Source organism: Entamoeba dispar, genomic scaffold, assembly GCF_000209125.1.
Source record: "Entamoeba dispar SAW760 scf_1105229462393 genomic scaffold, whole genome shotgun sequence".
NCBI classification, from domain to species: domain Eukaryota; phylum Evosea; order Mastigamoebida; family Endamoebidae; genus Entamoeba; species Entamoeba dispar.
The window spans coordinates 37,950-49,676 of NW_001855170.1; the positions used below are offsets into that span (position 1 = coordinate 37,950).

At 25.7% G+C, this 11,727-nt stretch overlaps 5 protein-coding genes across 5 annotated transcripts in view, besides 21 other annotated features; 1 reads left to right on the plus strand and 4 right to left on the minus strand.

Moving 5' to 3' along the window:
- The window catches only part of EDI_310500 (ATP-dependent permease MDL1, putative), a gene marked incomplete at both ends in the record, with an annotated part of 3,959 nt that extends 2,317 nt beyond the window's left edge, over positions 1-1,642 (minus strand). Inside the window, one exon of the mRNA XM_001739771.1 lies at positions 19-1,642. Coding sequence (XP_001739823.1) covers positions 19-1,642 — 1,624 coding nt within the window. The remainder of the gene's footprint in view (positions 1-18) is intronic.
- Positions 1,643-1,981: 339 nt separating this feature from the next.
- Positions 1,982-2,163: a sequence feature (AT_rich).
- Position 2,164: 1 nt separating this feature from the next.
- Positions 2,165-2,267: a repeat region.
- A 75-nt stretch (positions 2,268-2,342) lies between these two features.
- Positions 2,343-2,363: a sequence feature (AT_rich).
- Positions 2,364-2,600: 237 nt separating this feature from the next.
- Positions 2,601-3,639, minus strand: EDI_310510 (UV excision repair protein rad23, putative; the record flags this gene model as incomplete). The annotated part of the gene is made up of 2 exons (XM_001739772.1): positions 2,601-3,323; positions 3,415-3,639. 2 exons carry the CDS (start codon positions 3,637-3,639, stop codon positions 2,601-2,603), a joined length of 948 nt encoding a protein of 315 aa, XP_001739824.1.
- Positions 3,327-3,409: a sequence feature (AT_rich).
- A 72-nt stretch (positions 3,640-3,711) lies between the features above and the next one.
- Positions 3,712-3,827: a microsatellite.
- Positions 3,828-3,982: 155 nt separating this feature from the next.
- Positions 3,983-4,040: a sequence feature (AT_rich).
- Positions 4,041-4,296: 256 nt separating this feature from the next.
- Positions 4,297-4,351: a sequence feature (AT_rich).
- Positions 4,352-4,487: 136 nt separating this feature from the next.
- On the plus strand, positions 4,488-5,966 carry EDI_310520 (uncharacterized protein; the record flags this gene model as incomplete). The annotated part of the gene is made up of 1 exon (XM_001739773.1): positions 4,488-5,966. The coding sequence occupies one exon, from the start codon at positions 4,488-4,490 to the stop codon at positions 5,964-5,966; it is 1,479 nt and encodes a 492-aa protein (XP_001739825.1).
- A 44-nt stretch (positions 5,967-6,010) lies between these two features.
- Positions 6,011-6,079: a sequence feature (AT_rich).
- A 7-nt stretch (positions 6,080-6,086) lies between these two features.
- Positions 6,087-6,164: a repeat region.
- A 24-nt stretch (positions 6,165-6,188) lies between these two features.
- Positions 6,189-6,228: a sequence feature (AT_rich).
- Positions 6,229-6,526: 298 nt separating this feature from the next.
- EDI_310530 (uncharacterized protein) lies at positions 6,527-6,955 on the minus strand (the record flags this gene model as incomplete). Its single annotated transcript, XM_001739774.1, has 1 exon — positions 6,527-6,955. The coding sequence occupies one exon, from the start codon at positions 6,953-6,955 to the stop codon at positions 6,527-6,529; it is 429 nt and encodes a 142-aa protein (XP_001739826.1).
- A 578-nt stretch (positions 6,956-7,533) lies between these two features.
- Positions 7,534-7,568: a sequence feature (AT_rich).
- A 386-nt stretch (positions 7,569-7,954) lies between these two features.
- Positions 7,955-8,104: a sequence feature (AT_rich).
- EDI_310540 (transcription regulatory protein SNF2, putative) lies at positions 8,098-10,368 on the minus strand (the record flags this gene model as incomplete). The annotated part of the gene is made up of 1 exon (XM_001739775.1): positions 8,098-10,368. The coding sequence occupies one exon, from the start codon at positions 10,366-10,368 to the stop codon at positions 8,098-8,100; it is 2,271 nt and encodes a 756-aa protein (XP_001739827.1).
- Positions 8,470-8,490: a sequence feature (AT_rich).
- Positions 10,195-10,277: a microsatellite.
- Positions 10,369-10,399: 31 nt separating the features above from the next.
- Positions 10,400-10,444: a sequence feature (AT_rich).
- A 199-nt stretch (positions 10,445-10,643) lies between these two features.
- Positions 10,644-10,744: a sequence feature (AT_rich).
- Positions 10,745-10,860: 116 nt separating this feature from the next.
- Positions 10,861-11,039: a microsatellite.
- A 95-nt stretch (positions 11,040-11,134) lies between these two features.
- Positions 11,135-11,285: a microsatellite.
- A 3-nt stretch (positions 11,286-11,288) lies between these two features.
- Positions 11,289-11,407: a sequence feature (AT_rich).
- A 2-nt stretch (positions 11,408-11,409) lies between these two features.
- Positions 11,410-11,526: a microsatellite.
- Positions 11,498-11,683: a microsatellite.
- Positions 11,684-11,727: the final 44 nt, after the last annotated feature.

Here is an 11,727-nt window from a genome sequence, read left to right on the forward strand (position 1 = left end):
CTCCTGATAATGCAGCACCTTTTTCTCCTACCATTGTATCATATCCTTCTGGAAGATGAGAAATGAAATCATGTGCATTTGCCATTTTAGCACATTCAATCATTTCTTCTTCAGTTGGTGTTTCTCCATCTCTTGCTCCAAGCATAATATTTTCTCTGATAGTACATGCAAACAAAATAGGTTCTTGTCCAACTAATCCTATTTGATTTCTTAACCATTTAATATTTAAATCTCTTAAATCTTTTCCATCTAATTTAACTGATCCACCAACTGGGTCATAGTTTCTTTGGACTAATTGAATAGTAGTTGATTTACCACATCCTGATGCTCCAACTAATGCAACTGTTTGTCCTTTTTTAATTTCAAGATCAAGTCCACCAAGAATTTGTTTAGTTGGTCTTGTTGGATATCTAAATTGAACATCTTCTAATGTAATATTTCCATTACACTCACTTGGACATTCACCAGCTGTAGATCTACAATCAATATCTGGAATTCTATCAATTGTTTGATAAATTCTATATGCAGAAGCTTTAGCTGTAGCAAATATATTTAATGGAATAGCAATGATAGAAAGTCCTTGAGTTGCAATTAATACACAAATAAAGACAATCATGACATCACCAGCAGTAACACTTTTCTTTCCTCCTTTTCCTCTTAATACAACTGAAGCATACCAACTTCCTAATGAAAAAGCACCCATAATAAAGAACATAACTGCTCCAAGTCCTAATCCAACAGTGAGACCTTTTAGAACACTATAATGATCAACAATTCTAATTTTTTGATTAAAGATTTCACAAAATTCATGTTCTTGACCAAGCGATTGAACAGTTCTCATATTACCAATTGTAGCTTCAGCAATGGCACCTGCACTGGCAAGATGTTCTTCTCCTAATACAGTGAATTTTGTAGCAAATACAGCTAATAATGTCATAGATAAGACAATAAATGGAGACATTGACATAATAACTAATGTAAGATCCCAATCCTTTGCAAACCCAATTGCATATCCAGCAATGAATGAAGTAGTTGTTTGGAAAATAATACCAAATTTTTGAGACATTCCATCTTGAATTTGTTGGACATCAGAAGCAATTCTAGAAGTTAATTCACCAGATTCATGGAAATCATACCAACCAGCATCTTGTCTTAATAATGCTCTGAAATATAACATTCTAATTTTAATTCCTTGTCGTTCTGACATAACAAAGAAACAAAAAGTCATTAAGAAAGAACCAACACCACTTCCAATAGCAAAACAGACCATCTTTAATACAAGATCATTAATAGTGTCTGCAACAGTTTCAGTGACTTGGTGATTAAATGGAAGATAATAATTCGGATCATACATTGCATCTGGACTTGGGAAGGCTTTCATAAGATCATTTGTATTAAAAGTATCAACCATATCTCCCATAACTAACATTTGACATGGAGTTAATACACCACATCCAATAGAACCAAAAATACCAACAGCAAGAAGAATTAAATCAAGCCAATTAGCATACCTATATAATTGCCTAACAGTAACACTTCCTGAATCTTCTGGTTTTTTATTTTTTCTTGCTAACTCATCTGGGTCAGGTGTAACATCAAATATAGCAAATGCATCAGTAATAGTGTTTGTTGTTACGTTCATCTTAATTAATTTTGTGTTTAATTGAATTTTGGAGTGCGTTTAAAAACCAGTCGAGTCAGAAACAATTACCAAATTTAATCCAATTGTATTGAAGAAAAGGAGAATTAGAGTGAATCTTTACTTAAAAATTTCGATTAAAAACTCAATTAAGTTAATTCCAAGCTATTTCATTTAAAAATAAATGGTGTTAATTGAACCTTTTTTCTTTTTTAATAGTGACCAAATGTATTATAAATACTTTAAATGAATTATTTACTTTCTTAGGAGACTCCTTCGAGTGAACTTACTTCATTCAAATCTGCTTCAATTTTTTTATGAAAATGATAAATCTTTTCACAGAATTTTATTTTTAATTACATTATAAAATATTCATTTTTATTACCCTTGAATTATTATATTCAAATAACACTTCTTTTTTATTTTATTAAATATTGATATTAATAACAAATTGTTTTTTTTTTTTGTGATTTATCTTTTTTTTAAATTTTAGTATATTTTGTATTTATCTTGAATTAATTATTCAAAATTTTATTTTAAACAAAATAAAGTATGCTGAAAAAACTGATTTTCTCACTTGTCAACATAACGAAAACATAGTTACAGGTGATTTATAATTGATTTCTTTTTTGTCTTGAGTTGGTTGTTCTATTTGTTTAATGTGTTATTCAAAAAATTTTTTTAACTTAAGACAATTGATGAGTATTTAAAAAAATAATTATAAGTGATATACAATTCTTATTTCTTTAAATAATCTGGAAATATAGTAATTTTACAGTTATTGAGTAAACCTTATTATTTTCAAATCATTAAAAATAAACAAAAGTATAATTTAGTTTAAAGTAAAAGCTTAAACAAGTTTTTTTTGAAAAAAAGTACATACTTCTTGTGATTAGTCATGACTTAATATTTTAATTTTGTTTAGTATCTTTTAAATAAAACTTCAAATGGAGAATTTAAATTAATCAAATCCGTCTAAAAGGAAATTAGCAGCAAGTTGTTCATTTTTATCACATGCAATATAAGCTTGAAGACATTGTGATCGACCGAATCCTAAAGCACATAATCTGTCAATAGCAGCATTGTCTTCTGGTGATAATTGTGGTTGAGAAGGGGCATGATTTGGTTGTTGTGGAATGGGTTGTGATTCAGAAGGAACTCTATTATTATTTGTTTGACCTTTAATAATGTCATAGACCATACCAGGATTATTTCTCATAAGTTGAGCAAGTTGTGGATTTTCTGATTCAATGTGTTGAAGGAATGGTTCAATAATTTGAGGTTGTTCTCTGCATAATTCAATAAATTGTTCTTTTGTTAAGTTAAGAATAGAATTTGGTTCTTGAGGATCTTCTTCTTCATAACCACCTGCTGGTTGATCGGGAATATTATCTAAATCAACACCACTAATAAGAAAATCAGCAGCAATTGCAGTATTATTTTGTGATTTTCTCAAAGCTTTAATAGCGTCGTCTCTTAAAAATCCCATTTCAACTAAATGATTAATGTTTTCTTCAGTTGGTTCAACATTAACTTGTTGACGTTGTTGTGGTTGGAAAATATCAACTGGTTGTGTTGAAGGTTGATTTGTTGTAATAGGTTGAGTAGTGACTTGTGGAACTGGTTCAGTTGGATGATTTTCTGGTTGAGTTACAGGAGCAGGTTTAGGAGCAGGGACAGCACTCTGAATAAATTAATTTAAAAGTTAAAAAGAATAATAATAATTAAATAAAATATAAAATAAAAATAGTTCTTATAATAAAATAAATACAAACCTTCTTAACTACCATAACAATTGAATCACCTTCATTAATACCTAAACCACCAAGGGTTTGGGCATTGTCTTTAAGCATACGAGATTTATAAATAAGAGAAATATTTTGAATATCAATTCCTTGTTTAGCATTAATCATTCCTTTAAGTTCACCAACTGTAGTTGTTTCTGGTTCAATTTCGTATTCATTTAATACTCCTTGAATAGTCTTGACAATAATTTTCATTTTCTATATGTCTTGTATTTGGAATAATTAGTTTTAAGTTCTTTTTTAAATAGAACTTATTTGAGGTTTGAATTATTGTTACTTTTTTCTTTATTTTTTTATAAACTTCAACGCTCTTTTCTTTGTTTTTATTTTAAGTTCTAATTAAATAAATATAATAATTTTTTTATTAGTTTTCATTAATATTTCAAAATTATTAGTTCTTTTCTATGATATTACTTTTTCACTAATTAATATTTTGTAATACACTGCAAAATTAATTGTATTATTATTGATTTATAAAAAGTTGAACGTAATCAATTATTTTTTGACATAATTTTTCATAACTCTTTTATTAAAATCCTTTAATTTTTATAAATCATTCTATTTCTTTTTTTAAACAATAAAATAATTTTTTAAATGATAAAACTGATAACTAGAGGTTTCTACAGTGTTTTGTGTTAAATGATTAAAATATATTAGATGAAATGGAAATATTAAAATATTAAATCCTTTATAGGAATTTTTAAAAATATTAAGTCCCTTTAATTATATTTGATTTATTAAATAGTAAAAGAAAGAAGTAAAGACATAAGAAACTAACTAAAATAAAAGGAAGTTAAAAGGTGAAATTTCTTATTAAGTAATCTTATTTTAAAATTAAGAGGAAGAATATTCAAATATTAAACTAATAATATATTTAATATAATTATATAATTGAAATAATTTAAATGCTAAAAACGTAGATTCAACGTTGTTTAAAGTGAATAAAATGATTCTATTTTATAGGTTCTAATAATTTCTTAAAAAAGAAGTTAGAGATAATCAATTATTCTTAAAGATTACTCTAAATTCATTTTTATATTAATATGAATAATAAACTCTTTCTCTTTGTATTGTTTTATATAGGATGTCATTGTGCTACATTAAAAGAAACAGTAGTTACTAAACACCAATTAGTTCCTTTGTCTGAATGTACTAAAGCTAGAGTTACACATTATGATATTGAAACATGGAATTCAGGTACTGCTTGTTCATTTGGGGAACAACCAACACAAGTTATTCCTGGGTATATGTTTGGAGGTTCATTAAATGAAGCGTTTTTTGACCATAGTAATAAGTGTGGTATTTGTTATGAAGTTGTTGGTCCTAAAGGAACAGTTAGGTTTAGAGCTGACAACAAATGTGCTGTTCAAGGAAATGAAAAATATTGTAGTGGAGATATGCATCATTTTGATTTAGTTGAAAATACTTTCACATATGTTACAGATGAAGAAGGAATATCCAATGTAACTTTTAGAATGGTTGCATGTGATTATACAGGAAACTTAAAACTGAAAACATACTCTGGTTCAAATAATTACTTTTTAGAATTTGTTGTTCATGAACACACCCTTGGTATAACTAAATTATTATTAAAAGATAATGAAATGAAAGAATTTGTTAATGTTCCAAGGTCAGAATATAATACATGGAGATATGGGAACATTGGAAGAGCATTTAGTTTTCCAGTTACTGTCCAAGTTTATTCGATAGCTGGAACTTATGTTACTGTAAGTGTTACTAATGGAAATGAGGGACATACTTTTGAGGCAGATGGTAATTTCAAAATTCCAAACAATAAATATTTTGATATTGATACACTTGAAATGAAAGATATTCCAACCGGTACCACAGAATGCTGTTCATTAATGGAAGATGATTATTCTACTCTTTACAAAGAGGGAGATGTTCAAGGAACTTATAGAAATTTACCTGTAAATGCCGATATAACTTTAAATGATAAGGAAAATCCAAAGAATGGAGAGTATTGTTTGAGAGCTGACATGAATGGTTGGGGGGTTAATCCAACTAAATGCCTATCATCCGGCACAAGCAGATCAATACACCCCCTTCATTTCTTTTTAAAATCAAAAGACAAGTGTTCGAATTGTTTTAATGTCCAAGCACAAGGCCTGGATAACGATGGGTTGACTATTTCAACAAAAGAAGTAGGGGAATGGACAGAATTTAAAATTCTTTTGACAGACTTAGGAGTTACTAACAATGAGTTTTGGGGGTTTAGAGGACAAAACATGAATAACGATAAAAAAACTTTCTGGCTAGATGATATTGAGCTCATTAAAGATCCAGATGCCCCAGATGCTGGCAAATGTTATAACACTGATGTCAATTACATACCAAATACTTATACTGATGATGATGATTTTAATAATTCAACTTCTTCATCAAAAGATGGAGAGACAACAGGTAGTAATTCAGACACAACAATAGATAGTAGTTCAGACACAACAACAGGCAGCAACTCAGAAAATGAAGATGGGTGTTCTCATTTGTTGGTATGTTAGTGGGTGTTTTCATGATATTCCTTGTTTAATTGAGTGATGACCACATTTATTTTTATTTAAATTATTTATCAAAACACTATATTTATTCATTCATTATTTTATATGTTTATTATCATTTTAGAAGACACAAGGACAGGATTAACCTCCCTTGGATAGAAATATAGATAAAAGTTCTATTATACTTAATTAATTATTTTTATTATGTTTGTTATCATTTTCTTCTTAATAATAAAATTTATTAAAATATCTTGTTTATTTTAATGTGTTGTTAAATATTTCTTGATTCCTTCTGGTGTTGGTTCAATTGTGTCTTTCCCTGCTTTCCAATTGATTGGACAAACTGCTCCATGTTCATCACTAAATTGAATTGCTTTAACTATTCTAATAGTTTCTTCTGTTGATCTTCCAATTCCATCATCGTTCATTTGAATGTATCTTACTTTTCCTTTATCATCAATAATGACATATCCTCTTCTTGAAACTCCTGTTTCTACATTTAACATTCCATATTTAATTGAAATACATCTTTTAATATCTGATACTAATGGGAATCCTAATTTTCATACTCCTCCTTTACTTTTATCTGCTTCACACCATGCTTGATGACAATAAACTGAATCAACACTCACTCCAATAACTTCACAATTGATTTCTTTCAATTGTCCTGCAACTTCACTATATCCAATCATTTCTGTTGGACAAACAAATGTCCAATCCAATGGATAAAATAATAACACAACATATTTCCCTTTATATTCATTAATATCAATTTCTTTGATTGAACCACATGGACAATATGCTTGTGCTTTAAATTCTGGTGCTTCTTTTCCAATTTGTGCTTTTTCAAATGTGTTCATAAATTTCTTAAATGCTTTAATTCTTGGACAACAACATTCTTTCTTACAATACTCTTTACAACATTCTTTCTCTTGACATTCTTTCTTACAGCACTCTTTCTTACAACATTCTTTTTGTTGATTGCAGGACATTTAACTGTTTGAAATGATGAGATTGTGATGATGAGATGTTTAAATAACAAATGAACTACCAAAACCATCTTTACATAATTAAAATAAGAATGTCATCATCATCACATGTGCATTCTTATCATTCTGTGATTTATTCATCTTTCTTTCTTCTTATAATGAATGAACTGGTAAATAGAAAACAAAAATGACAAGATAAAAAAGAAATCGGAGATACACAAAATCACTCATTCGAAATGGTTGTATTGAAGAATATGATGAAGAGAAAGACGAGTATATTGGCACAAAACATCAATAAGAGTATTATTTTTGTGTATGTAACAGGAAAGTGATACGTCATCGAATAAAAATATTTTAAACCAAGTTATAGTAAAACAAAAAATAAAGAATTAACTCTGTTTACTTATAAATAAATAAAAGGATAATGATGAGGTTATTTAAATCAGAGAAGGTTTTTAAGTCATAGCCTTGTTTATTGAGAAGTTGGGATAATATTATAGTAAGTTAGTTATTTTACTTTTTCAAATATATTATCAAATAAAGTATTAGAATAATGAAAATTTTCAAGAATGGTAGTTTGGTTATTAATTAATAATTTGAATATTATTTTAATATAGTATTAAGTTGCTATGTTTAGGTGAGTTGTTTTGGTTAAATTATTTTGTTAATATAATCTTCTTGGTAATCTTTAAATAACAAAACAAATTCTTTAGCTAATGAAGGGAAGAATGAATTCACAAGTTAAAGAAATGGCTATAAGAGGTATTGTTATTATTAAATCATTTATAGTAAAAAATGATTTTATTGACTGTATTAATAAAATAAAACGTAGTAAATGCTGTTAATTATTAAGTAAATTATAACTACTTTTTATTGTTAATGGATTATAATTCTTTTTAATTCATTTGTATGTCTGGGTTTTATAAGAGATCATATTGTAATATTCTTTAAATTTATATGATTTATGCTAGAGAGTTATTTAATTTTATACAACACAAAGTCTTTTAAATATTTATGTAAATTAAATTAAAGTTCATATGTAATAAGTTTCAAAATAAAAAATAAAATTATCAAACTGTTGTTATAATTAAAATATAATAATTTTTAACAAAAAAAAACAATAATTAAACATTATAATTAATACTTTATTTTGGAATCCACAATCTTAGTTTTGGATTGAATTTACATATTTTTTTTAAGATTTCTTTAAAAATTCTACATTCATTATTTCCTTTTACATCATCAGCAAATTTGTCTATTACTTCATTAGTACTAACTCCTTTACCATTTTTACTTTCAATAAAATCAGCCAATCTTTCTGCGATTGATTTCTTTTCTGAGTTTGATTTGTTTATATCTCCTGATTTCTTTTCTGTCATCATCTCTCTTTTTTTTTCCATTTTTAGTTGAAGAATTGCTCGTTCAGCAATTTTTTGGGTCTCTTCATCTGTTAATCTTTTTTCAATATCAGTTAAGTCTCTAGACTTTTCTTCAATGATTTGATTAATTCCATTTTCATTTTTATTATAAATATTATTCATAAGATCACTTTCAGTACTTTTTTTATCATTTGTTGTTTCTTCTTCTTTTTCTCCTTCAATTTCATAGATTTCTTTTTGGTTTTCATCAACTAATTGAAAAAATTCACGAATAAATTGTTTTTTAAATTGTTTTCTTGTTTTTTCTTCTTCATTACATAAAATTTTATCAGACAATATTTCTTTTGCCATTTGTTTTTGATAAATATGTTCTTCTATTGTTCCTGAACAAATAAGTCTATAAATGATTACATCTCTATCCTGTCCAATTCTTAATGTTCTTTCTTTTGCTTGAGAGTCAACTGTTGGATTCCAATCTGGGTCATACATAATTACTCTATCTGCTCCTGTTAAATTAATTCCAAGACCACCAACTCTAGTTGTTAAAATAAATACTAATACTGTTGGGTCATTATTAAATTGTGAAATATATTCTGGTCTTTTATTACTACTAACAAGACCATCCATTCTAAGATATTTGAATTTTTCATTTAACATCATTTGTTCAATAATATTTAACATTTGTCGAGTTTGGCAAAAGATAAGTGCTTTATGCCCTTCTTTTTGAAATTGTTTAAGTAAATCACATACATATTTTAATTTACTACTTTCTTTATATATTGTTTCAGGTGTTAAATCTTCGGTTTTATTTATCAAATGTGGATGATTACATATTTTTCTTAATGTATCTATTGCTGCTAACATATCCATATCTCCATCAATAACTTTTGCTATACTACTTGAATTAACATATTCTAAATACATAGATCGTTGTTTTGGTGTCAATGGACAATAAATAAATTTTTCTTGTCTTGTTGGTAATGATGGAAGTACTTCTTTTTTTATTCTTCTTAAAAAAAATGGTGCAATCATATCTCTCAATCCTTTAGCACATTTGAGTGCAGCCATAAATTGAAAGTATGATGCTGATGTATATGATCCGTATCTAATAGGTTTAATAAATTGTTGTTGAAACAAAGGTAATGTACCAAGTTTACCTGGATATACAAAATCAAATAATGACCATAATTCACTTAAGTTATTTTGAATTGGTGATCCACTTAATAATAACCTTTGATGAGCTTCTAACAATTTAACTGCTTTTGAAATCTCTGCATTAGGATTCTTAATTTTATGACCCTCATCTAATACAATACAAAACCAAGGATATTCACTTAAAATATCTTTATGTATTCTAATAAATTCATATGTAGTTAAATATAATGAGTTGTGTGTTGTGTTTAATAAATTAATATTGTCTTTATTTGTAGATGATAAATCATTATGTAATATAATTACCCTCAACGAAGGAACAAATCTATGTGCTTCTGAAACCCAATGTGGTATTAGAGTTAATGGTGCTACAACAAGTGAATTACCACATGTTAATGTTTCTGTTTTTTCTTTATTAAAGAATGTACATTGCAATCCCTCTAAAAATGCAAGTACCATTAATGTTTTACCTAATCCCATTTCATCTCCAACAATCCCTCCTGCATGTTGTTTAAATAATTCGTACATCCATTTTACACCTATTCGTTGATGTTCAAATAATGACTGATATAATTCATTTCTCATTACTAACCCACTTTTAAATATTTTTTTTTCTCCTAATGGAACTACAGAGTCTTTTGTTTGTTTAACACTAAACCCCATTTTTTCTAGTCGTTGTTTGTATACCCCTTCGATGGCATCATCTGTCCATTCTTCTTCCTTTTCAAGATGTTCTACATATTTAACATCTTCTTCTTTTACTTCTTTTTTAATTTCTTCTTCATCTACATCTTTAAATCTATCACTCTCATGTGGGACTATTGTTTGTTCATCTCTTTGTTCTTCTTCATCGATTATATCATCTTCTTCATATGTACGCTTCATGTCTCGGGGTTATTTGAGTTTTTTCTTATTCTTTTAATTTTTATTTTTTTAAAATGTTTGTTTAAATAAATAAAATCACTTAGCAGTTATTTTTATTATTAATTCATATCCACTATTCTTTCGAGTATTTGAAATATGTTATACTAGTTTTTATTTTATTTCAATTTAATGCATATTACTTTATGTTAAATAGTTACAATAAATAATTTGTAATCGTTTTTTGAATATTTTTTAATATAATTCGTTAATGATCGATTAGATAGCATTAGAAATACAATTATAGATTAATTAATTAAAAAAGAAATGTATTAATACTATATCTTAATACAAGTAAATTATATAATCAAAAATATGAGGAAATAAATATTTAAAAATTGGTTTATAATGACAAAATAAAAGCACTTTCAATTTCTATTATTTTTTTTTTTGACTAATTAATATGCATTGTTTTATTAAATGATATTATTGTAAGGTTATTAATTAAAGGCAACGAAAAAAAGCAAATAAGAGAAAAATGATGAAAAAGAATGATATAAAAGAAAAAAGTGAAATTAGGAAGTAGAAGAAGATGAAAAGAATAAAAGTAGAATGTTGAGATTATAAAATGAAAGAAGATAAAAAAGAATAATTCAAAAAGAGATAATAAAAGGTGAAAATAATGATGAAATAAAGGATGCACTTTTTTATTATAGAAATTAGAAATATGCAATAAAAAAAGCGTTTAATTTATTGATGCAAAATATTTAACATTATTTTATTGATATAATTTATTTTATTCTTTTTTATTTTTATGATTTTTATTTATATATATTATTTATTTTTTTTTCTTTTTAATATATTGATTATTTTAATTTATTATTTATTATTATTTTATTTATTATTCTTTATTCTTTTATTTGTTCATTTTTATTTTATTTATGAAATATTTCATTATTATAAAATAATTTTATTGTTTAATTATTTAAATGATTTATATTAAAATGAATTTATTTTATATTTCATTGTTTTCTTTTATCTTTATTTTATATTTTAATAATTTCTTTAATATTATCATTTTATATTATTATTATTATCTTTATTCTTTCATATTTTTATTATTTATCATTATTATTGTATTTTTCATTTCTTATTTTATTTTAATTTATTATTAATATTATTTATATTTCTTTTCTTTCTTATTATTCTTCTTTATTCTTATTATTTCTTTATTTCTTATTTTTCTATTTTATTTATTTTATTTATTTTCATTTGATTCTTATTTTCATTTCTTGTTTTGATTATTTTAATTTAATTTTAATTTTAATTTTTATTATTATTATATTTTTGATTATTCTTATTTATTTATCATTCATTTATTAT